This window comes from Cygnus atratus, chromosome 2 (assembly GCF_013377495.2).
Source record: "Cygnus atratus isolate AKBS03 ecotype Queensland, Australia chromosome 2, CAtr_DNAZoo_HiC_assembly, whole genome shotgun sequence".
Classification (NCBI taxonomy): domain Eukaryota; kingdom Metazoa; phylum Chordata; class Aves; order Anseriformes; family Anatidae; genus Cygnus; species Cygnus atratus.
Genome location: NC_066363.1, coordinates 110,563,599 through 110,590,271, shown reverse-complemented (window position 1 = coordinate 110,590,271; position 26,673 = coordinate 110,563,599). Strand labels below are relative to the sequence as shown.

The following is a 26,673-nucleotide window of genomic DNA, read 5'->3' as shown; positions in this document are numbered from 1 at the left end:
TAACTTGCCTAAGTCTGAAAAACAAATGTGGTTTTCATGTAAACGGTGCTGTCACCAAAACAATGATGGCCATCACACATCTGCTGGCATTTGTCACGAAACTGAATAAAACAGACCAAGCGTCTTTAGAAAGAGCTGTGATAACTGATGGTTTGATACCCTAAGCAAATGAGTTATCTGCATTGCAAATGAGGATCCATTTTCACAGAGGTGACCTGGTCAATCCCCATATGGAGAGCAGAAGCAGTATCAGTCCTTAAATTCACTTCTTCAGTCAGATGTTCGAAGGAGCAAAGTCACACACACTAGATGGAGCCACTTACCTCTTCCAGGCACAAAAAATAGCCAGAAAATTGGCTCTGAAACAGAAATAAAAAGGGTGGGGAGAAAAAGGATAGTAAGAAATGAAAACTGAAGCACTTAGGACAAGCTGCTTACCTAGTTGTACAAGATACTGAATAGTTAAAAGTATCATGTTCTCCACGGTTAGCAGCTGACTGCTGGTCAAACCCAGGAGATCCAGATCCTTGTTTTCCAGCTGTGGAATCTTGTAGCAATTCACCAGTAAGGGACTCACAACAATATCACCGACATTGCCATAGAAATAAGGTAAAGTGCCATAACCTTTCATAAAAAAACAAACAAACAAAAAACACAGAAATTGAAAGATAATCCATTACATGAAGTCTTGCACTACATAAAAGTTTCCAAACTTCTCCTAAATGTTACCTTGAAAAACATACTGCATCAGTGACCACTCCTGACATCATAATTGCTTATAAAATAAATGAAATAGGTCACTGCTCCTTTGCTGTTTTTTTAAAACAAGTGATCACAAAGACGTGCAAAAGCTATGGATAACCGCATACCATTGGGATAATAATTATTTTTATCCAAATACAGATGAGAATAATATCTGTTTGGGTCTTAACCTGACCTTTAAATACACATTCTCCATAACAGAGTGTACAAAACCCAAAAATCAATGGAAGGAAAAGAACATTGATCTTAACATTATGAAAACAGCATCAGTAACATTAGAATTGATTCAGCTACCGCAGTATTGCCATGATTAATTGCATTTTTTTCCATGTTTATGTTCTGTTTTCATACACAGGTTAAATAAACATCAACAACTAAACATGCTGTTCTGTAAGGCAAAGCATATGAAAACAGGCTAACTCTTCCTTGAGAATGTTTTCCTTTAAAAAAAAAAAATAATAATTTGCACACAGATTTTGCCAAACCCATCCATTTGGGTACATCTGGTTCTGTACTATTAATAGGACACTGTTTCTCAGGGACACTAACATTTAGCCTAGCTGAGGACTTCATTGGCAACTCTCCAAGAGCCTAAGGGCTGCATTCAATTTGCACTTAAGCTGATAACTGCAGACACCCTCATCTTTAATAACGAAGTGTTTCTCTGAAAACATTCAAGCACCATGCTAGAACTTCAGAATACGTGTCCAGAAAACAAGACTAAGCAAAACAAACCAAAAGAAGCGTAACCCTAGCCTTGAGGGTTTTACTACCCTTTGAGGGCAGATGGCCCTCTTAGTTCTTTTGAAATTGCTTGTATTAGGATTATCTCTATAAGTGAGGACTCTGAGAACTTCTCTATGTCTTCATGAATGATGAATTATTCCATGGACTGTATTGACAGGCATTTTCTGTTAACACTAAAGCTACTTTATACAAGCAGCTGTATCATGCTGGACTGAAAAGAGATTTAAGGAGTTAAAAAAAAATCACTCCTCAAAATTTTGGCAGTACTGGCCAAACCACCTCTGTTATATATTATGCCCTTATTGCTCAGCTTGAAAAGGATATTCACATTACAAATCATACTTTTGAAGTAAAAGCCAGTGTCTTTCTAAGGGTTAACAATGTGCTTCATAGAGCTAAAGAATTTTAAAAGCCTGATTTGTTATCTCAGTCACTTACAATACTTATGGACTATAAAAGACAAAAAGTTAGTACGATTCACTTCTGATTAGTCGGGACATAACAATTTTCTGGTTCTCATGCAGAATCCCTGGGCTTCAAGATCTGGATCATACAGGAAATATTTTCTTGTTTTGTAAGTTGTTTACACTGGAAAGCTATTTTCATTACATGGAAATATTTCTATTCTTGGATTTTACAAAAATGTTATTTGTACAAAATTTCAGTTTGGCCAGAGGTTTTGCATCAATTTGACCTCATCATGACCCGTTTGCAAATCAGGTCCTCTCAGAAATCTCCAAACTTTCAATTTTAAGTGTTGAGCAACTAAGTAAACTATCCATGACAAACCGATTACATACTGTACCGAATGTCAGAACCAAGAAAAAGAAACAACAACAACAACAAAAAACCTTTCTCTTAGGGGAGTATGCACTTGTCAAATGCAGGATTTGACTCCCCAGTGTAAGACTTACCTATCAGAATCACTGGTCTGACTCCCGAGTTATTCAGCAGGTTTTCAGGAACTATTACAGTCTCCCCTGCCGGGATGGGTTGAGGCTGTAAAATTCCAGTTAACATGGATTGAGGAACTGGGACTGACAAAAGAGGCTCTATAAAATAAAGAAAAGAGAAGCTTCCATTACTAAAAGGCTCATACTGTGATTTGGCCGTATGAACAAATAAAAAAAATAAATAACTCCAGATCACAAACTGTAATAAAATTCAAGAGGCCTCAGCATTTCCTGCTATAGTTTTAAGTAATTTAAATTAAGAGCCTATACCCTCCTGTAGACCCACCCCTAAAATAAAACTGTTTCTGGCCACTGTATTGTTGGTGGGAATGACAGAGGAAAACACAAGGTTGAATATGCATCTTCAAACAAAGCCAAGTACTAAGCCAAGAGGCCACCACCTCTAAGACAGCGGCTACCTCTCAATAATACCTGTCAATAAAAGGGAAGCGACTGCTCTGACTTCTGACCTAGAACATATGTAGCTGGGAAAGAAAATACAAGCCAAAATCTCAAAGATGTCCTTAGACAGTTGTTAGAAGGAAAAAAAAAAAAAAGGCTTTAGGCATGAAAGTGCAAAAGCAGCTTTCACAAGTAAAAAGAAACAAAATGCAAAAATTTGTCATCTGTTATCAGGTTTCAGTGTGAGACCTCCTTCAGAAGTTTCTCAGGCTTCACTTGGTTGTTTGTAACAGATTTTTCAAACAATGCTATCTACAGAAGACATCACAGGCAGCATGAATAAATGTATGCATGCATACATTTTAGCTGTGATTGATTTGAGTTGCTCAAGCAGGCAGGCCTACACTACCATGTAACCCTTCTTCCCGTGATAAATATCTCTGCAAGTCCGTTCCAAAACATCCCACATGCAAGTCCTCCAAAGCAGAGTTAAGAACATATTGTGCATGATGACAAATGTGCTTTTTTTCTTCCTTGGGTGTTTATTCTCCTATTCTACAGAGAGATGAGTAAGCAATTGTACGTTCCCCTTTACCAGCTATTCTGAATCTCACAACTACAAAGTCCATAAACAGTGAACAGTTTTATTAGTAGTTACGCATAAAGAGGTACCTACATGCACGCTGATGACTATTCACACATATTTATATTTAATCCTATTTCACATCGTGCTATTACACATCCCTTCTAGATGTGTCTATCCCTTTTCCACACATATGAGCTATTTGGTCTCTCAAACTTTATCCTTCTAAGCAAAGATGACCTAGGGAACATCAGTGTCCTTGGTTAGGCCAGAATTACATAAAGGCATCTTTCCTACACCAGAACTGAGTGTGCTGTTTCTGTAGCATGCCACACCAGATAGAGACACTGTATTCAAGTAGAAGGCTAATGGAAATCCTTTAAACATGTTCATATAAACATACACCTGCACAATTTCAGAAGAACTGAGCTATCTTTGGGGAACTTAGGTTTAGATCCTTATAACTTTCATCCTCCTTTTTCTCTCTCCCCCAGGAGTTTCACCATCCCATTGTACCACCTTAGATTGCAGAAACAAGAACAACTGTGTGCTTTTCTGGGTCATGTGAAAAACTCTCCATGGTGCCCTTAACTACTTCAGCAAGCTCTGTTATGTCTTCTATGCAACCCTTAAGAGAAGGAACACAGGGCTACTGATCTGGCTGAGAATATACATATTTTTTTATTTTTACAAATATCTGTATCGTTCAAGTTTTACCTGTTCTAGTTGAGGGTCGAATTGCAGGAACAGGTACCACTAAGCCAGGAGGAGGGACTGGGGAGCCAGGAGACCATCCCCGATGACGTTTCTTTGGTGGTCCAGAACTGGACATTGATGCTGTGAAGAAAAGCAAAAACAATTCTAAATGCTGTTCTTCCAGATGACCTGACTCCAGCCCACATTTCCATTTCACAGTGGTGTTGAGCTGGTTTCACACTACAGAGTTCCAGAGGTTTACACCCAGCCTTACACGAAGGCAGACTATGATGTGAGAAATGCTTCTACCTGTGTAAACTACAGTGTCGTCATTAGCAGTCATGCCAGAAACCAAAAGGACCTGTAAAGACTGAATTGCAGAAACAGCTATGATGGGAAGAAAAACAAAATCACGAATTTCAGGTTCAACAGCCACTGCAGCTTAAAAGGGACATAGAGCAGAGGTTTTCTTTACCTTGGTCTCCAGCTGCACAGCCAGGGCTAGGAGAGGTCAAGTGAGGCATTGGCCGAGAGACTGCAGAACTCAATACATTATTTCTTCCTCCATTAGCGTTTCCATTAGCAACATCAGTGGCACGCAGTGAAAGGGGAGCTGAGTATAATAAAATACAGAGTGTGTGGCTTGAGACAGTCTTGAAAACAAACAAACAAAATAATACAGCAGCATGCACACACAAAAGAACAGGGCAAGATGCGTGACTGAAAGAAACACACTCCAGGGAAAGCATGAAGAGTACTTGGCAGAGAATAATTTGGACACACGCTGCAAAATCCTAACCTTGAAACAAGTTCTCCACATTTGAAGGCAGAGAGAATAGGATGAAGAAAAAATCCCTAATCCAACAGAATAAAAAAATTACACACTCAAAAAAATCACTGGGATGCTTACGATACCTTTTTAGATGCTGAAAATCTTAAAAAGTGCCCATCATGAATTAATTTTATGAAGATTTCTAAGCCTCTCTGGCGCATCTTTGTATTTTTCTCCCAGTTGTCCATGTGCCATGCGCACTGAGTCACTACAGGGCTCTCATTTGAAGCCCTAGAATGGGAGACTGGGCAGGCAAAACAGGACAGTTTGCTGTGAAGTGCACATGCTCTGAGTGTTACTGAGGCAAACCATGCTTAATTCTGCTACCTCTGCCTAAGACAATCCTCCAGTCCCAGCAGGCCTGACACCCTGGCAGGCCCCACTATATCCAGATCACGAAATGAAACTACAAAAACAGAGGATCACAAAAAGTTATCTTCCCACTTCTGAGCCCCTTCTTATTCTTTTTCAGTCTCTCTCTTTTTTTTTTCTTTTTTTTTTTTTTTTCAGGAGAAAAAAAATGGCATAAACTGCCTAGAGGGGACATGGATCCCAGCAGGGACTACGGCTCCTTTCCATATCTGCCAGCCCCCCTGTGATTTAGCTCCCAAGAAAATTTCCAGGAGCAACAGCAGGAGATGGTGCAGCAGCTTGCTGATGTTGGCTACAACAGAGAGTCTGAGATAACGGTGTTTTGCTTAGTACACTGTAACATGGAACTCTGCAGCCACCAGCCAAATAAATTCAGGTTCAAGATTCTCAGGTTGGCAGTTAGCAAAATTTGAGTAGCAGCACTTGCCCACTGTAAGCTCCCATTTGTACTCCCTTGTCAACAATTTGGTTTGGACAGATCTGGTGGACATGGGTCAATTCCAGAAGCAATTGAAATAGTGGGAAGTCATTTCTGTGCATGATAAATTCTCTTACTCAAATACAGAAGGGAGAAACACTAGTTTCATTTACCTGAAAGCAGTATTTTCTGCTATTTTACACAAAACTATGTTAATGGTTTATGTGATACAGGTACATTCATTAGGTCCAACACAGTAAAATGCATATATAGCAATATATATTGTATAAAATAGCAAATACAGAATCACAGAATCATTAAGGTTGGAAAAGACCTCCAAGATCATCTGGTCCAACCACCACCCTACTACCCATACCACCCACTAAACCACGTCCCTACACACCACGTCCAACCTTTCCTTTAACACCCCCAGGGACGGTGACGCCACCACCTCCCTGGGCAACCCGTCCCAATGCCTGACTGCTCTTTCTGAGAAGAAATTTCTCCTACTTTCCAACCTGTCCAATGTCATATGGCCTTTCCTCCTAGATGAGGCTTTTAATTTATTAAACATACAACACAGAAATGCATCTGGAGTAACTATACTCATTGCAAAAGGAGAACGACTCTCAGTTAATGTCACAAGGATTTGTGTAATATCAAGAGGTGATGTTTTGGCTCTCCTAGATATCTTAGGAAGTGCAAGAGGAATATGACATGCACTTTTATCAGAATGTCAAATCTGAAAACCAAGGTGTGGCTCTGTTTGGGGATAGTAATAGACATGGAAGATTTCTGTGCAGAGGACCAGCAGAATATGATGGTTCTGAGGAATCCTAGTGAATGCTTTCCTTTCCTTTTTCCACCAAAAAGATGATTCCTTTATTTCTTTGCTGCTAAACAGACAATTCCCTTGGCTCTGTTATCCTGGAAAGCAAAGTGCTACCTGCAGCAAATGTCTTTCCTACAAGCTGTACTGACAAAGCCAAAGGTTTCACAATGTTCTTGTTCCGAGACGGGTCTTGAGTTCCACTTAAGTTAACAGCAGAAGACGATTTTGCTGGACTGAACACTGAAGAATCTGAAAAAAGAAGATGTTTAACTAAGCAGTAATTAAAAACTGTATATATAAGCATATATGTATTATATATACATAAACATGCATACACATTTATCTACACATATCTCTGCATACAAAGCGATCAAACTATTTTACGCTTAAGAGATCATCTAAGGATATCTTGTAGGAGTCGTAACAAACATTTACTGGGCATTTCTGAAGAATCTAGTAAAACACTAAACCCATGATAGATCTCTTTCACAATATTTTGCATTCATGTAACAGTTGAAAAATATTTTAACTGTAGAAAGAGTTATCTCATTGCTCCTCAAAATAGCCCTGTGGGATAGGCAAGTAAACACAGTTATCCTGTGTTACAGATGAGAAAGCAATAGGCAAAGAGCTTATGTGACTTGCCCCCAGCAAGCACAGGAAATAAGCACTTGGAATAAATTGCCTAAAAGGTTGTGGAATCTCCATCACATGAGATTTTCAAGAACAAGTTATTGAACCTCTGTCAGTCTCAGACAAGCTTGATTTAGGGCAGAAAAAAAAAATCAAATATATAACCTCTGAAGATCACCTTACAGCACTACTATCTATAAGGCTAGGAAAAGTGTATGCCGATTTATAAGCCTGGGTAAGCAATGAAAGGTAGCTGAGCCCAAACTCTTTGCATGAATTAACAAACAGCAACTCCTTGGAGCATTTTACCAAGGCATTAACAAATAAGTAACAATTATGGATGGATAAACTGAACAACAGCAACAAAAAAATTAATGTTTGCCCAGTATAAAAATGTAAATCGTAACAGATTCAAAACCTCTCAGCATGTAGACCCCTGCTTAAGCACGAAGGCATTTAATATCTGCAATTTACTTCAAAGAAAAATTGAATATTGGGATGCTGATACACTGGCAAGTCCAAACACTTATGACCAAGGTGAAAGAACATTACCTCAACATCTGTGCAGAAATGAGTTTGCACGAAGTAGGCAAAGTATGCTAAGTTCACCTACAGATGTCCTAGTAAAACAGCCAGGGAAAGAAAACAGAAGGTGAAAACCAACTTGATCTGGCAAATACATTCACCCCCGGGTGACACACCATTTGGCGAAGAGGATGGGGAGGGCGTCTGCTTTGCCATATGGAGCGACTGGGATGGGGAACAAATGCAGAAGCCTTGGCTGCTGCTCCAGCAGAAACCCTTGTCCATGTTCACGGGACAAATGCTGAATGGCTAACGAACAGACCACCAGCTCACGGGCTTTGGAGGAAAATGCTAATCTCTCGTTAAATACGATGCAGCAAATACTTAATGAGAAAGCTTTTCTCAAAGCAAACTGTCCAGAAGCTTTGGGTCAGGCTTATTTGTCTTGTTGTTTTCCTCCCCTTCTCTCTCATTCTAATGTTTTCTTGAAATTGTATCTATGAAATGAGACGTGGCTGGTATATGTTTAAACATCACACTGATACATCAGCAGGACTTGTACTACTACCTCTTATTAAAATTGTTTAACTCTCTATCATAAAATCCTGTTTCTAGTTGCTTTTAAACATCTGAATTTAAGTTTTTTCTCTACATTTGCACCTAAAACTGGATTTCTGATACTGCTCAAAGTTACAGCCGTTGTTGCCCTGCCAATAAAAACACATCTCTTTGTAAAAGGAACTGTGTCTTCCCGTGCCGTTTTGAAAGAGGGACGCAGCACTTGACTACAGTGTCATGGCCACACTGCACTGTCAACTTTAACTAGGATGTTGCAAAACTCTCTTGTGCTGCGATTTCTATCATGGAATTACCAGTTCAGTGCAGTGCTCAGCATTACTACCTGCCTACAGGTGTCTTTTAGAATGTGGAGATTAACTGTTCGCTTACAAAGGCAGAAAACAGAAATGGTTAAAGGGAAAAATGGGTGCGAGTTGACAAAAAACTGAAAACAATTTTGGAAAGTGACTTTCTAATAAGTACTTTGATTTTAAAACAAGAGACCATTCACCTCAAAGTACCAGTAGCTATGCAAGCCTGGGAGAGAAAAAGCTGCACCATTATGCGTGATGCACGTCAGAATTCATGCCACAGAAAAAAAGGTGCCCTCCCCCTCCTCTGGTCACAGGGAATTCATATGTATGAATGTGGCACTATCTTCACTAGAAGATAACCATAGAAGGAGATGAAAAGGTTTTGACAACTGTGACCTAAGAGTACAAACAGTGAGACACAGAAAAACCACGCAGACATAGCACTGCAACGAGTGATAAGGAGAAAGCGGTATATAAAAGGTGTATCTATTAACTCGGCAGGTACAATAGAAGACAAAGCTGTGTAAATATTGGATCGCTTGTTATTTCAAATAAATAGGTTCTCATGCATCTGCACGGTTCTCATGCCGGGATCTGGAAGCCAATGGATCATGCAGTGAAATGCAGATGTGTTTAAATGACACTCTCATTACATTTTAACAAAAGCCTAAAGCCATACAGCTTCCTGAACAGAACCGGGGCTGACCAGCTGGGGAAAGGGTCTCTGAACACACTGGTCAGTGATTACAATTCCAATTTAAGAATGCATACGTTCAGGTTTTGTTTGTGATTGTTTTATAGCTTTTTTTTTTTTTTTTTTTAATTTTGCATGTTTTAACAAGCTTGTTTTTTTCATCTGCATTTCATACTCCTCTGGAGAAATGTATGCTGTGGTACACACATATCAACCAATTACAACAACCAAAGTTTTATTTTTCTGTTTTTAATTTTTCAAGAAACAGCACAGACACAAAAACATAAAACAGCATAGATAAAGCTGCAATGAAACAATGAGAACAAAAGCTCAAAGAAAGCACCTTAGCTATTTGCAATAAATAAATTAAAGATGCTGCTTCTTTGTCAGCCAACGTCCATTTGATTTTTATTGTTTCTCCTAGATTAAGTACGTCATTAATAGCTTCTCAGAACTAGAAAGCACGTATGAGATGCATGCTAGTTCATGTAACTTGAAACAACTGTATGTGCATGGGGAAATTGCTTTACTAAGCACACCCATGTGTGAAATACAATTTAAATAAATAAACAAATAAGCAAATACATAAATAAAAGCTGTCCCCCTCAGCCCAAAAGGAGATCTTTTTCCGTTTCAAGGCGAATACCCTAGTTTATGTACTAACATCCCACTACAAATATGTGATTCAAATCTTTTGAGATCCACAAAAAATGAATTAAACAAATAAAAGGAAACAAAGAAACAAATAAATTAATCAAAAGATCATTTAATGCTTTTTTAATTGAGTGTTCTTATGAGAACTAAGCTCATCTTCAACCTCGCCTGGGTCTTAATCTCTCACAAAGCCAACTCTGAAAGGTATCCTCCCAGCTGTAATCTATACATGGCTTGAAGTAAACACCCACTTATTTATGGCATCCCTAAACCAACGATATCTGAGGTAACTTACCACCCCCAATGGTTATCTTTACAGCACTTTCAGCTCCTACCTGTCTGAGTGAACCCTGATTTGTATCCATTAGCTGATCCACCCTCTGGGGTCGTGGACGGTGACACCGCAGAATTTGGTTTAGCAGAGAGGCTAGCAGCAGATGATTGCCTGCTTCTACATTCTGCAAACGAAGCAGCTACAGTACATATTAACAAGGCCTGCCTTCCAGTTGGAAAGTTCAGCAACACAGTGGCGGAAGGTGACAAATGTTATAAAAGCATACATCCAGCACGTACAACAAACAGCAGCAAATGGCAGCATTCAACAAAAATACAGCTCAAGCAGTTTAGTCAACTTTGTCTTCTAATTAAGAAAACCTCCCCGGGGGCCGCTGAGAGTGCCGGGCAAATAGAGACCAGATGCTGCAAAATGGCAAGAGCCCTCAGCTCTCAGCTTGCAAGAGATTTGAAGGCACTGGACATGTCCCAGGAAACACTCAGCGACTTCTGTGGCAGAACCTTTATAAAAGCCATCATATGTTGCCCTTTAGAAGGAAAATTGTGCTGACACATGGATTCTTAGTTTGTCTCCAGAAAATCTTCAGGGAGATCCTGTCCCTGGGAACGTCTGTCTGGATGAAAACTGAGTTGAGGGAGGGGAAAGTGACTTCGAATATCTCCCATTAATCCATTTTTTAAACCAAGATCTAATCAGGTTTTGTTTTGAAGAGAAGAGGGTGTTTAATAGTGCTTCTCTTCCAATTAGACCTTTAATGTTATGGAAAGGGCAAAGGGTTCCTGGATAGATGGAATCAATATGGGGATAGCGCCTATCAATACCCATGAGATCAATTCTTGGTCAATTTTCTAAACTTTTGTAGGTTCTCAAAATACTTGCAATGAGCATATAATCAAAAGCTAGCCCTGAATCTACCTCTTCCACACATTTGTGATCAGAAGGAGGTTTAAAATAGTTTCTCGTGTGTGTTACCCCTGACAGCATTTACCAGGTCACACACCAACCCCAAGTGCATGAACATCAGGGGTTCAGAGAAAACATTCCCAAAGCCAGCTCTGTTCTTCTCCTGTGTATGTCAACATGCTAGTAGCTAAATTATTGCCTGCAATCAAAACAGAATCTACATTCAGTGAAACAAAATGAAGGGTGACTCCAAATTACACTTTCTCACCAAGCAAAGATCAAGATTGCCATGAGTAGTCTTGCATATGAACATTGCCAGGCAGCACAAAATGTTCCCACAAACAATTTGCTAAATAGTGCATCAGACTGCACTGTATTGCATGGATAAACCCTTTCACAACTCATGGAAAATTAATATAAAATAAGGTTTCCTTTTTCAGTATTTGGAACTTCAAAAAGAGGCTACCAAATTAAATTTCTGAAGTTTTAAAGGAAAAAGCAGCTGAAAAACACATCCACTCTGAAGTAGTAGTAAATTATACTTGTAACAGAAAAGCAGCTGAAGGCAAGATCCCTTTGAACCCCAAACTGATACAGTACTACAATTACTCATACAGTTTTGTGATAACCATCTCTCTGGTGTCCTGTTGCCATTCACACTAGGATGTGACTCTTCAGATGTGTGTCAGTCCTCCTGTGGAGCTTCTCCTCTCCTCACATCATCCTCTTTGGAACAAGAGGCACCAGCTCAAACTGTCTTTACCGAGGGATACAGGCAGCCTGCATATATACCAGTTTAGCAGGCAGCGAGTAGGTAAACTGTTCCCTCTTCAAGTCTCGGTACGGCTCTAACTCAAAAATCGTGCATCCATCAATACCAGACCCCGTGGTTACCTTGCCTCAGGGTCACAAATGTCATTCTCGTTAGCAGAGTCATTAACAATATTGCACGGGTAGAGGGTAAGCCCACGTGTAAAACACACCGTAAATGGCAAGAGTATGCGAGATTTCTCCTCTTTCCTTGAGATCAGTGACCTGAGCTTTCTTAATCTTACGGTGTGCTGGCTATCCTCAGGCGTTAGCCGGACAGAATTGCACCTGCTAAGATGAATATCAATGTAAAGCCAATGCCAGAGCCCTGGCTGTGAGTCATCTTGCTTTAGGTAGAGAAAAGAATTAGCAGACTGAGGAATCTTATTTCTTCTACCAAGGTGGCTGCACAGCCCAAGGATAGATTTAGGGCTCCCTGTGAAAGCACGGGGAGATGGAGGATGACAATTTATGATTGTACGGTTACTATAAAGACTTAATAAAACTCTTCAGCACAATACAGACTTCAGTGAAATCAGTAGGAACTTCTCCTTCAATCACAAAACAAATTCAACTTCTATAGTTTCCTTTTAATGCATACATTTTCAGCAGCAACTTTCAATTTTTCATTCAACATCACATCAACATAACAAAAAAACCCTAAGTGAATGGGCACCTTAATTACCTTTCCAGCAAATAAGAGGTCCCTTTGACAGTACACCTTGGGAGCTTCTTACTAGGTAGTACTTTAAGTGCTTCTGCTTCTTTGGCTGAGTGGTTAATTTCAGGTTGATATGATTGGAAAACTCTGTGAAGTACCGAAATCCTCTTTCTCCACAGCCTATACAATTGCCAGAAAATCCTGGACAAACGAAGCAGAAAGTGTACACACAGATTAAATGGCTTTGTGACAGCTGCTAGGAATAAAGCCACTTCAACCTACATGCACGCCCAGTTCAGAGTGACTAGAGGCCTCCGCCCATACAGTTACCATAGGTGCCCTGCTCAGACCACTCCTCAGGAGCAGCCAAATGCAGGCAGATTTTAGTCTTAACTTTTCTGAAACTCTTCCATCTTTCTAGGTCATACCAACTTATGTCGAAATTCCACCACCCGTGTTCCACTCTACCCAGAGCAGAGAACTACTTGTGGGGTCGGGAGAAGCTGTGATGCCAGACGAGGAAATTTCCACAGGATTTTCTATTTCTGTTCCACGTTTCTACATTAAAAAAGCATGGGTTCCAAGCTGCATGCTTCCCTCTCTCAAAATAGGGGGCTAATCCATAGTATCCACTGCAACTTTGTGTGGCTAAAATTAACCTAATACCTAGTGACTTTCTCTGAGACTCCTCATCCAAGGCACTCTCCGAATAAGCTGGACCTTACACCATATTAAAGGCTTAAAAGCATTTATTTAAGGTCAAATGTTTAGATTTTCATTGCAAAAAGTAGAGGTACTTCAGAATGTTCATGAAAACTTAGAACCTCTCATGAAAGTAACACATTTAGGAGTAAAAAAAGTAGAAGGCTCCTTTTCTGCAGTGTTTCTGACATGGTTTCATAAAAGGAGATTAAATTTTGGGTTGAGGTTGCAGGCACAGGGTCCGGACTGAGGACTATATGCACCCTTGATTTCCTGTGGCATTCACAGCTACATCAATGGCAATGTTGCACTGCAGCAGTCTGAAATCTTCTAGAACAAAGCACAGAGCATGATCTAAAACGGGCCTGCCCTAAAATCCATGTTGTTTGAATAAACCCAACTCCTCTATTATCTAATAATGAACAATTAAATTCTTTCAGCTTATTTGCCACTCCACTAATCTTTGAATTACTTTCAATCTTTAATGAAAAAATATTTTATATTCTTTCTGGAACATCGATAATGATTTAAAGTAGAGCTAGGCTGATAAGCACCTAGCTGAAATCCTTTATTTTTGTTTTTTTTCCATTTATTAATCAGTTCAAGACCTATAATGGAACACATTTTTCATCCTCATTACTATCATTGTTTACCACAATGCCAAGCACTTCAAAGAACACTGGTTCCTACGTACATTCACCTGTCAGCCAAACTCCTAGTTTTATGAAAAATACTTCAGTCTGTCTGTCTGGCAAAATGCATTTTCCATAAAACTCTTTATTAATTAGGCCACTGTTTTCAGCCTAATTATGCCTTATTATCATATTTTACCAGCACATTGCTGAGGGTGCCAAGAAGTAGGCTTCTTCATCCTGTTTCTCCTGAGACTGAATCTGTTCTTCCCTTATTGCTTACAACCCGGAGGAACTATTGGTGCATGTCCATAGTCGTCAGAAATAGTCATTAGGGTCTCACAGGGTTACTGAGTCAATTCTTTGCTCTTAGGTAGCAGCTACAGAGCCACAGAGGTATTTGAATATGTACCATCAGCAATGCCAGAGCAGAGTTGTGAGTCACTAGGCTCATCATCAAATGATATCAGAGATGATAAATTAATACAGACCTCAGGGTGTGAGGTGGAGAGCTTACCAACAAAGACAAGTACAACCACATTTGATTAGATTGAACACCATCTGTCTGTACATCAGATAGTTCGTATTGATCAACTCTTGACACTTCCCCTGCTCACTGGGGAGCAGCTCCTATGAGGACGGCAGCACACACCAGATTATTCCATGATCCCACTTCCCCAACTGTGTCCAGAAAGGACACATCACATCACAGCTCTCATCTAATTCATGCCAGTGAGATTTCTCCCATAGATCCAAAGGTTTGCAGCACGTGGTAGCATATTAAATATGCTTAAGGGAGACAAAACATTAACAATCGTAAGTACAAAAAGGAGGTGTTTTCAATAGTTATGCAAAATATTGATTGTCTGCACCAGAATTCGAGCAGTGTGGTTAAATAAGGGTATTTATACTTCATTGTGATTTCTTCTCTGTTCTCAGTATATGCTAGACAAAACAGTGACTAGAGAGAGAAATGAGAACATAAATGCAAATCAGGCTATAGGAGCCAAAATACATTAAATCACTTTTACTAGTCTGTTGTGTACCAGTTGTGAGCCAGGCAGGAAATCTAGGTGTTTACGTGCCTGTCTTCAATGATCAAGAAACATTCTTGTATTAAAATTTTAAAAGCTCATAAACATAACCAGTTGTGATATAAATGTTGTTTTTTATAATCTATGTGTTAGAGAGTCAAATTACCCTCAGAGCTCCTGTTGAAAACAACGTTCCTGGTGGAGCCAAGGGCAAAATTTGTCCCTTAATCCACAGAAAATAGCTCATCTTCTACAGTTGCATTAGCATATTTCTTCTTAATGTTGTAAGCATCAGTAGAGATAGAGTATCTGGATAGTTCACATTTAAAATGCCAGGGCTGCAATCGTCTTCAGCCCACACAGAATCACCCAGCTTCAATTGTGGTTAATTGTGGAATCAGGGACTTGTTTTAAAATGGGCTTTTCAGGGGGAGGTTCAGCTGTGGATTTAATTTAATAAAAACAAGCCTCTCCCCAACATATTTCTAATAGAAAGTCATTAGCTGAAATGATTTTAGGTAATTTTGAACCGACCAGTTTCTCTGAATTATTATGGCACGGAGAAAGAAAACCTCTTACCTAAAAGTGCATTTTTTCCATGATCATCTGGCAAAAACCGCTTGTCGACAGCGCAGACTAGAATGTGCTCAGGAAGGTTTGGAGACTTGGCTCCTACTAACAGGAAGCCTGCTGGGATATCAATTTGCTCCATGCACAGAGATACTAACCGTAAATCCTTGCCTGCTTGACAAAAGCCTGGAAAAAAAAAAAGATAAATCTTCAAAAGATTATGTTTAAATTTCTTCTTTTATCAGTTCCATAGGCAAACAGAGCTTCACAACTTGATGCAGTATTTTTTTTTAATTACCTTTTTCAAGGGAAATTGAGAAAAACTGAGAAAGCATCTCATCAAATCGACCAGCTTAGGGTTTCAGGGACAAGAGATATAGTGTTTTTAAAGAGATCCTGAACATACTCAAGCAGAGAACAGAGATGTCTCTAAAGATAAGACATCAAATGGCTCTGAAACCGTTAATTTTTCACAAACACTGAGAATAAGAAGGAAAGCTCAAGATTTTAAAACAGAGAACAGCTCTTAAAACATTCAAATATTTTTTTTTCTTTGCTGAATTTTAGTTTTCACTCTAAATTCAGAAATACCAGTTCTGGTTTTGTTGCTTGCAACAGACTGCCAATGGTATATAACTATCACTCAGTAGTACAAAAGTATGATAAAAATTGGTGACTGAAGTTTGGTACTGGCCAGTAAAGGAAAAATATTATCAAATATAATCTAGAGACAGCTTAGAAATTAAGCTAAAGATTAAGTAATTCACCACCTCAATAAGAGGTTGGTCCTTTTCAGCGTGCTCTGCAACTATTTACTGATCCTGTCAGCTCAGGCACAGGTCTTTCAGAAAGCTTTTAGCATATTTTCCTGCTTCTTTTTTTATCAGAAGTTCATTCAGATATCTCTTAGCTGGACATGCACTTTGAGATGTACAGCATGTTTTCTGTAAATCTCAAGTTGAGTTTCTTGAAGTCTCAACGGGCAGCAAGACTTCTAGTCTCCAGTTACTTTTTCCCTGCACACACATACACAAAGAAAATGAGAACACAACGTTGGTTGCTGTACTCCTGGTTAATACCAGGATAAGGCCAGTGATGTGGACACGGCGGGGGACCAGAGCGAGCCTCCTCCGCTCCGTGTCCTACAGCGAATAGGTGGCAGGTTGGACACAAGAAGAAGCACGGCTGGGCAGCCCAGAGATCAGGACTCGTGGTGAGTTTTGGTAGCCACCCACCAAGCAGCCACATTGAGGGTTTTCTAAAGCCTGGATGAGATAGCTTTGGGGTTTTCAAATCACTGGGTAATTTGGGGACCTTGGGAGGCTGACACGTACCAATATTTTGCTGAAACCAAAGCCAACTCCAAAGTTAGGTGTTGTTTTTTTTTTTGACTTAAGTACATGAACAACAACATTTAAAGACTTTCATTAACTTCAGCACTGGATCACAATCTCCCATCACTTTTTTGTTCAGCTCCATCTTATTTGTTTTCTTGAGCAAGTTCTACTTTCAAATTAGGAAGTGACAAGTGTCAGAGAAAGCAGCAGTCATCCGGTTTCCTCAACAGGAGAGGACACGATCACACGGGGTTTCTCATTTCCCTTAGGCAGAAGGTAGTGCAAGCACCACCAAGCCACCAGACTCTACACTGTGTTCCCCTCCAGTTCCTTCTCCAGCTTAAGACCAGTGCTACAGCCTGGCCTCACACCCCTCCCAGAAGTAGCTGATGGAAAAAACCCTACGCCAGAATAAATACAAAGGCGTCACACAGTCACCCACTGACCTCTCTCTTTCACTACAACTACAAAAATACCGCGACGCAGACAACACATGCATGCATCAGCATGAACCGATATTTCAAAATAAAGCATCATCATGACGTATCCTATTTCAACATGATTGTTAAAAACATATCAAAATTAAATTTGAAATTACTGTAGTATCTATTAAGACTTAAGCTATTAATGTGTATTGATTACATTTAATTTAAAATATTATTCAAGTAGCCCATAGCCGGTACAGAAATTGTAAATAAATACCAAAGACACTGACTAAGCATCTAGAAACATAACGTGATCATAGCTTAACCCAGAGCCACCTCAACTGACAGTAATATGTGTCTGCACTCTCACGCACTGCACTGCAACACGTAGTTTAAAACTTCAGCAAAGACAATGAAAGCTAATGTTTTTTGGTCCACTGTTTTTTTTAAATCTCAAAACTTTACCAGGCAAGGACGATGTGCAAAGTGGAATGCATAGAGTCAGCTATCATAAACTTCCTGGCAAGCAGCAGCTTGCTGAAGACACCGTACCATACATGTTCGGTCTTGTGCCTACACACCCACGGTGTGCTGAACCCGTTCTTGGCTGAATGCTTCCTTCAGTCGCTCAAATAGCTCAGATCGAGCAGCAGCTCACTCAAGCTGAGAGCGAGCCCAGATTTGCCCTCCCACATTCCTTCTCCCAGCCAACGAATTAAAATGAAGCGCCTAAAGTTTTTATTTACTTACAAATCAATGAATTGTAATGACTGCTTGCCAATGAGAAGGAAGCTACGTTTTAAGGGAAAAGCATTAAAACTGCCACTTAAAGCAAAACTTCTTTCCTGATTAGATGCAATTGGATTAGAGTATGTTAAACTCTTTTTAAGGTGTATTCCTTAAAAGCATATCAATCCTAATCAAATGGAGGGCTACCAAGGTATTACCTAGACTTTTCGCTGTAATTTATATTTAAAAAGCTGCAGATAAACATGCGAACAAAACTCCCTTACATTCAAAATAGAATCTGCTTATTCAAATGTTTATGTCATTTGGATATTATGTCCTACATTTTCAAAATAGGCCTCAAATATTTTGGGCATTCAGTAAAATCTGAGTATCTGACGTACTTAAAAAATACCACAGTATATCTAGATTTAAAGAAGAAAAATTACCCACCACTGACAATGTGGGCAAACAGGAAATCTGTAGATAAGGATTATGAAACAGCAAGTGTGATAAGATTTCAAGACAGATTTAAACTTGTCTCTTTAAACAACTGTTCTTTAGCCTTGTCTCTACCCAAAAATTTTCTCAAGAAATGCCCAGAAGCACAAACATCGACAAGAAAGAGGCTTTTGAATGAACTGTTAGCAATAGCAATACTTGGACACCAAAGAAAGCAGGAATTTGATTATCAATGTTGTTAACATTTCAGCATGGACTTGCTTTCCAAAAGAGTACACGACTGATAGCCAGAGAGCTGCATACAGCGATTGGACAAGCGGTAACACTCCTAAACTAAAAAACAGTAGATTTAGATTGGTCATTAGGAAGAAATTCTTCACTGTGAGGGTGGTGAGGCTCTGCCACAGGCTGCCCAGAGAAGCTGTGGATGCCCCATCCCTGGAGGTGCTCAAGGCCAGGCTGGATGGGGCTTTGGGCAGCCTGGGCTGGTGGGAGGTGTCCCTGCCCCTGGCAGGGAGGCTGGAATTAGATGATCTTTAAGGTCCCTTCCAACCCAAACCATTCTGTGATTCCACATCATATGAGAAACTTGGAGGTTTTGGTGTCCCAGTGAGGTGAAGCCTCAGCACTCTCTCAGCACTCCCCAGCACTCCACAGGATCTGGGACAAAGCAAAATCCATGCTAGAAGCAAAACAACTTCATCTACTACTTGAGTTGCTGCACATCACCATTTTGTACGAGTCCCCAGTAGATAAGGGTCAGGAAAACCCTAAGAAACACACCACAACATCACAGCACCTTAAGAAGTTTATGAGCATTACTCTAACATCTTGGCAGTACCTACTGAAGCAAACCTACGTGTCTCGGTCTGATATCCCTGGGAACAGCAGCCTCTTCTCTCAGAGACTGTTGTTCTGAACACATTTAATATTTCTCACCATTTAGGATATGTAGGACTGTACTGTAGGAATGCTGCATCCTGTATAAGCTACAAACAATACCTAAGAGTCACACTCTGTATCTGTCATCTCTTACTCCACCCAAAGGTCTCTCAGATCCCTTCCATGACCCCCTTCTTCCTCCTTGCACAATCTCCTCCTGCATCTTCCTCTGCTTTGGCTGGCGACATCTCTGCATCACAGGTATGTATGTGCAGCCTGGCTGGCCAGCACATGCCTCTGTAATGCCTGGGCTGTGGAAGAGCAGAGGTGTAATTACTTTTCTGCCCTCGGGGGCACTAGTTTGGGGGCACCGGTGTCAGCTCCTGAACTTTACAAGTCTCGCTGATATTAGCGCCTGCCAAAAGCGGCAGAAAGCAGCTACCAGCTTCCTGACGGAGGGGCAGCAGAACAGCCAGGCAATTGCCTCACCCTTGTTTTCTTGGGAAGCCAGCCAGATAGCGCTGGCACTGAAAAGCCATTTCCCCCGGCTCCCCTGCCGCCAGGGACGAGCCATGCTGACGGACGAGCAGCGACAGGGGGCAGCACAAGCAGAACCTCGGAGCCTTCGGGCTCCTTGTTCATTCACCAGCTGCCACAACACCAGCAAGGGGAGGCTGGGGAGTTTGGCCAGGTACACCTGGTGCTCGCTTAGAGCAGGAGATACTTAGAGAATGCAAATCTGCCGCTGTGCAGTAAAAATCTCGAATTTTCCTTCGGAGAAACGCGGACGGGATACTCTCAAGAGGCCGTCATCCGTTCCTTCCCTTGGCCTTCGGGACCACAAGTCACTCTTCTAGTTGAATTCCTGCTCCTTTTTTAAACTAAATGAGAAAATTCCACACAAGAAACATTTATTTGGAAGCAAGTAATTGACTGCAGGGAAAGAGACGAGGGATTAACCACTTTCTCTGCTACATCCTAACTATAAAATTGCATTTTTCTAGCCAGCAAGCAACACAGAGGCCCCAACCTTTTTCCGCCCTCTGTTTTGCATGATTTTCCATTGCAATATAATTTTCTGCTAGAAATAACCACTTCCACTTTAGTAAAGACAAACCAGGATCTCTCTGTACAAGATTACCTTGTGTTGCCCACGTTGAGGATTTTGACAATGCAAAATCTATTTACATTTCATAGCTTTTCATTTATAATTGAGTTAGCACCTAAATTTCTATGCCAAGCAGCCCTAACACATACCACTCTTAAGAAAAAAGAATGGCACTTCAGAGTCCCATTGACTCATGGACCTTTTATGGACATCTAAACAAGAAGAGGGGAAAACCTCTGTGCCACTGAAATAAATCAGCTTCTCTTTATGAAACTGTTTATCAACATATAAGAAGTATAAAAACCATAAAAAGTAAGAGCACACAGCCAAGCTGTGCCATTAAAATATCATCTTCCCACTGGATTTCAGCTTTGTTTTAAATAAAGAACAGGCATTTATATTCCAATTAGAGATTTGCAAATATCAAGAGCAGTCACAAAAAAAGAACAACAATTAGCTTTCGCAGACGTTATCTGCATTTCTTTGAAAGAAAAGTCATTAGTTTTTGCTTCTGAGAAGCACATTTACATTCTCTGGCATTACTTCGTTTAGGTTAACACATCTTTTTGAAAATAAAAATGTATCCCCACAACTGTTCACACCCAGTGGTCCTGGAATCTTCTTAGAATTGAAGTTTTTATATGTCTTTCCTTTATGGACCAATAGCAAGAAGCAGTTTCAATGTGGGATACCAGCCCCTTGTTGTACTGCAATAAATGGGGTATTTGTATAAGAAATTAGCTTCCAAGAATTACATATGAATTACTGGTCACTGTCACTTGCTATTGTAACTTCACAGTAACTGATCAGGTGTTAAGTACCTGCTTACCTAATTGCCTCTGAAACTACCTTGGCCCTTCTTTAAGCATCACGTAAACTGAGGGTTTAATAACAAAAGAAAGGTGCTACTATTGTGTTTCCCACAGCCTGCATAAAAATGCTATTCCACAAATTAGAAACGGGCTGTTTTAAAGCTACAACAAACAAGTGGTTAAGGACACTTTCTTGTATTATTTTGTTGCATATCTGAGGTACCTGTCTGAAAAGTATTTTTCTTGAAACCTTATTTTCACGGAAGAAAAGGGTTAGTTACAAAAAATCACGTTGAGCAGAAAAAAAGGCCCTGAAAAGATGTGAACCCCCAAAATGCTATTATTCTTGACTGCAAAGTCCTTACTGTTATTGCTAATAGTAAGGATCAACGACAAATGCAGTTGCTCTTTCCAAGGGATAACAGGAAAGTTAAGGGATGTAATATTATGGCCAGCTCAGAAGGAACATCCAACAAACTGTCACTTGCGAAGCACTCGTTTTTTACAGATGAAAAAAGGCAATGAGAGCTTTCTGCACCCATGTGACTGATAACCCAGCCACCTGAGCAAAAGAACAGGTCATCACAGAAAATAAAATGATGATTATGGCATAAATCCTGAATTCAGGAAAAGCAAACAGCACAAATTCCTTAAAAGGGGGAAAGATTTCACCCCATCTGTGCTAAAACGTGGGAGACAGGTTTTACAGCAAGAGGAGCTCTGAACTGCAGATTCTAGTACCAAGATTTTGCTCTTGGGTAAGCAATTAAACACACACTCAGCTTAAAGCATCCAAACAGTTACAGTGACTTCAATTAGTCTAACAGTATTCTTTAACATTTTCCTAATGTTATTTATCTTTGTAATTAAATAACTAAGATAAGGAATGTAAACAATGGAAGCGATTGTATCTTATGTCTCTGGAAGGGCATATTCATGAGAAGAAAGATGAGCTATCAGATTAATATCTTGCTGAGATACGGTTTGCAGAGTGAATGTTTGGGAACCTGGGTGTTTTAAACACGAGTAGAACTGTTCTAACAGATCATTAGCAATATTTTTAACAACATATTTTCCTTTCCAGACACAAAAATACTGTTCTCTTAAATCAGCTCCTCAAAGTAAACATTAGAGAGAGATAAACTGTAAATTTAGAACGGTAAAGTTGACAAAGTAAAGAACAACCCTAAAATTTGGAAGATGAAGAAACTTTCTCCTAATGTACTCTGATCCTAAGACTTCTACATGAAAATCAAACCACAGAACTGCCCATGTAAGGTAAGCTTTTTCCAGGACATACTAGAGAGCATAATATTACATGTATACATGAGCATATAGTTGCATGTACTATGTGTGTGTACGTACACACCACAGACGTTGTCAGCACTGCAGCGAGCACTTGACAGTCAGCAGCATGTCAGTCAGATTGCCTTGCAGAGCAAACCTGAGCAGAGGCAGCAAAGGCACTGATGAACATGGAACAGCTTGCATCCACTGTGCCTCTCGCTACAGTGTCCTACTGGCATGACTGAGCTCTTCTTCCTCCGCAGTGTTTAACCTCTAATACATTTAGACAGCAACTCAGCTCTTGTCCTGGTTTTATACCACTGTTTATAATACACTCTTTCATGCTTTCTCCTTCTCTGCTCCTACCAATTTAGAAGCCTCCAAAGTATAGCAAACACTATTTTTTGCTGTCACTAGCATCACAGCTGGATAATAAACTCCCCCATCAATATTCCCCAGCTTCCCTTAGCAGCCAGTCTTTCTATTCTTTCTTTTAAAGGGAACTGAAGGTGCACTGTTATGTTACATTGTTATGGAGGGCAAACATGCTTCTGCGAACTACATTCAGAAAGGATAAAGTAAAAAAAAAAGTCAACATTTGCCAACTATCACTCCCCAAAAGGTCAAAGGATTACCAATCACGAGTATATCACTGCCTATAACCATATACTACAGTAAAATAAAAAAAACCGTTCTACAAACTGCAATTTTTTTATGACTCCTACAAAAGGAAGCCCATAGTTCCTGGTGAGAAGGGTTGTTTGTTTTGAAGGGTGTGTGTGTGTACATTTTTAAGAATAAGTATCAGTAGATCCTCTGTCTTTAAGGAAGTTAAATCTTCAAAATAAACAATTTCTTCAGAATTCACTATTATGGGATAGAACAAACCACTTAAATAAAGTTTACTTGGTCCAATAGGTATATTCATAATGAACTGACCCTTTCACACATTTAAATGAAAACAAAAACAGTACCGTCAGGAATTTTGAACATCTTGAACAATGATCAGGACAGCTCAGGGTAAGCAAACAATGGCCACTAGGCGGATGGAGAAGAGAAAACAGACAAGCTTCCACTACCATCCCTCTTATCACCCTAGTAGGAGAAGGAACACCAAGTCTCCTCCCCATTTTCTCCCTCCAAACTCTTCCTGCTACCCATCCATGGAAGCAACAAAATCTAACTTTGCCAATGTCATGAATTTAGGTGTGGACTGCCAACCAGCCATAGTGATGGTGACTGATGCTAACTTCTTTGAGGACAGTGAACCAATACTGACCAAAGAAAATACGGGGCTTTCCGAAACTAATCAAGTGTCACAGTGAGTCTTAGACACTGCTTTCAAGTAATACAGTACATTTTATGTACTGAAAAAAGTCCTCTTACTCTGTGTTTTCTCAGATTTAAGGCTTTGACTATAAACAGTGTTTCCAGACTTCCTTGCTCAATACTTTCTAAGTTTAGAGACCACACATAATGCTAAGAACTGGTTGTAAAGATCCCGCAGGTAAAAGAAAGGACACTAACCATCAGTAGTGCAAGACCCTTCTGGGGCAGGTTTTTGTGAATATGGGATTGGTGGACTGCTTGAATCTGACATGTCTTCATCCTCCTCTTCATCTTCCATTTCATTACCAGTTTGGTTGGCAGAAAAGTCCAGGTTTCCATTTTGTGAGTAGCGATGTACTAACTCTTTATCCAACTCTTCCACCTTTGGCTTCACATCTGAGCAAGAATAAAATATAAAATAAACTTTTCATCAGTATGTGCATCTATTTCCTTTTAAAATAACCAGTATACCATTCTCTCTCCTCAATAAGGCCTCAAACTCAGATTTTGTGTCACACAATCAACTGCAGCACAGCTTTTTGTTTTTTAATAAAACATATCCCACCCTTTTCTTACACAGAAAAACAATTGAAATGTGCCATACTTTCATGGTTACCTTCCGGCAAGAAAGGAGGCTGGTCAGGATCCAAGTACAGCTGAGAGAAGATCGGCCGTGGGACAACGCTACTACATCTCAGAGAAGCTTCTATGGAGTTATGAAGAGCTTCTTCAAAACGGGCAGATTTTAGTTGCCCTGCATATGAATTCCCCATGATCTAAAAACGCAAAGAAAACAGTCAATAAGCGGATGGGAAAGTGCATACACACACCATTTACAAATGATCAGTGAGGTCTTTTTACGTCCATCATGACAGGCATTAGCTGAGACAAAGTTAGCAATAACATATGCCGTGAGAACAACACCTCTAACTAGTACTACACGTTCACATTTCTCTCTAAGTCTGGTGGACTGAGAGACATCCTCTCATTTCCATAACAGCTTTTAACACATCTCAACCAACTGCTTTGTGTCTGCTGCATATACTTACTCTCAGCAATCTCAAGAACCCCCCTCATGTAGAATTTAATGGGGGATAAATAAAACCATTATTATTGTCATTTTTAGGATTTTCAGAGCAGACTACAGAACTGAACATAGCACAGAATATTAAAAATGTCAAGTTTGGCTTTATCACTAGTTGTCTATGTCTACATGATTTAACTCATGGATATGCCATCATTTGCAGAGAACTCTTATACAGACATCCAATAACTTGAATTTTTGCTTTTGCTAATATTAACTGAAATTACATGGAAGGTCAGTTCTCTGTCTTTTCAGGGTCTTCAGCAAATGCTGTGACATGGTTTTATTTTAAATTGCTCTTTACACTAGTATAGTGATAATGGCCATTAAAATATCTATTTTGACAGTTAACATTCATGTTTATATCAATGATGAATTTATGAACTTCATGAAATACTCAAGCACAAACAGACCTTTAGATCACCACTTCTCCTTGGGTGACATTATACACCCCACAGCCTGTTATATTTGTGCTTTCAGCATTAGGATACAGACTCTCAAATGTAAACATTTAGTAACAGGATGGCCATGGAAGATTTTACAATGAGCTGAGAGAGACTCAATGAAACATGAAATTTTCCACTTTGCTGGGTCATTACACCATATGACATTTACTCCAAAGAAACAATGATCTAACATTTTCCAATATTCACAATACAAGACTGCATTTTCAGATTATTTTATTTCAACAGAGGTAACTTTTCCCCTGATAAATCAATAGAGAGAAAAGTACAAAACCTTATAATGTTATCTTTGTACTTTCCTTCACTAGATGTCACCTAGTCCTATGACCAGGAAGAGACCTTGGCCAAGAAGATAAGTTGGCATTTAGAAAATCTACGATTCTATTCGTGGTTGATTGCTGGGTTGCTCAAGGTCTTCAGTGCCACCTGTAAAAGGGCAACAATGATGACAGCTGCTTACAACAGTGTTTGAGAGCTCCTGGTATAGACAAATACCCAAGAGTTAACTATTGCTACCCTACTGGAATACTTAAGAATGAAGCTTATCTAATTGCTCACCTCAAAGGTTGGAGAGAGGCTCAGTTCCCTGTTCAGCCAAAGACTTTGTACAGCTTTGGGCAAAAACTCCACAGCTCTGACTTAGCCCTGTTTCTAACAACTCTGGGGGCAACAGCATTTCCCCACCCAAACTGGAGACAATAGGAATATATACACAATTTCTTAATGTAATGCATTCAGGTATTTCAGCAGCAAAATATTTGAGACAAGCAAATTATTTTTTTCGCTCTAAGTTTTCATTACATTTGAATAAGACAGGGGACGTGTATAGACACACAACTATGAAGCAAATTAGGGAAAATGTTATGCTGAAGCAGGATTAGGGTTGCAGTACAAGTCTTGTTAGGTGTCTTTGAACAAATAGGTGGAAAACAACTACGTGACTAAAATCCTGTTTTTACTGAAGCCAGTGATGATATTTCCGCAGATTTCAGTGAAATCATGACAAACATATAATTAACTTGGATTTCAGGAGTGCATCCAAAATAAAAGTCTTCAGTTAAAATGTCAGAGCATCATCTACCTCAAGTCTCTTCATATGCCACATTTTCTATAATCTATGTGATATATACAGTTATGCCAATTACTTTAATTTTGGTGGGAAAGTATTAATTAAA

The 26,673-nt window shown here is 39.7% G+C and overlaps 1 protein-coding gene across 6 annotated transcripts in view; it reads right to left on the bottom strand.

Moving 5' to 3' along the window:
- The window catches only part of GREB1L (GREB1 like retinoic acid receptor coactivator), a 135,451-nt gene that overhangs the window by 37,879 nt on the left and 70,899 nt on the right, over positions 1-26,673 (bottom strand). For 2 of the 6 annotated variants that reach the window (XM_035564098.1, XM_035564100.2), the window contains 9 exons: positions 24,567-24,726; positions 24,149-24,346; positions 15,592-15,768; positions 12,669-12,845; positions 6,712-6,846; positions 4,619-4,756; positions 4,165-4,284; positions 2,424-2,561; positions 439-624 (listed from right to left, as the gene is read on the bottom strand). In XM_035564098.1, the coding sequence (XP_035419991.1) occupies positions 439-624; positions 2,424-2,561; positions 4,165-4,284; positions 4,619-4,756; positions 6,712-6,846; positions 12,669-12,845; positions 15,592-15,768; positions 24,149-24,346; positions 24,567-24,723 (1,426 nt within the window). In that variant the 5' untranslated portion in view covers positions 24,724-24,726. Of the gene's footprint in view, positions 1-323; positions 360-438; positions 625-2,423; positions 2,562-4,164; positions 4,285-4,618; positions 4,757-6,711; positions 6,847-12,668; positions 12,846-15,591; positions 15,769-24,148; positions 24,347-24,554; positions 24,727-25,772; positions 25,925-26,673 lie in introns of all 6 variants that reach the window. The other 4 variants (XM_050708453.1, XM_050708454.1, XM_035564095.1 and 1 more) reach the window with 4 other exon arrangements.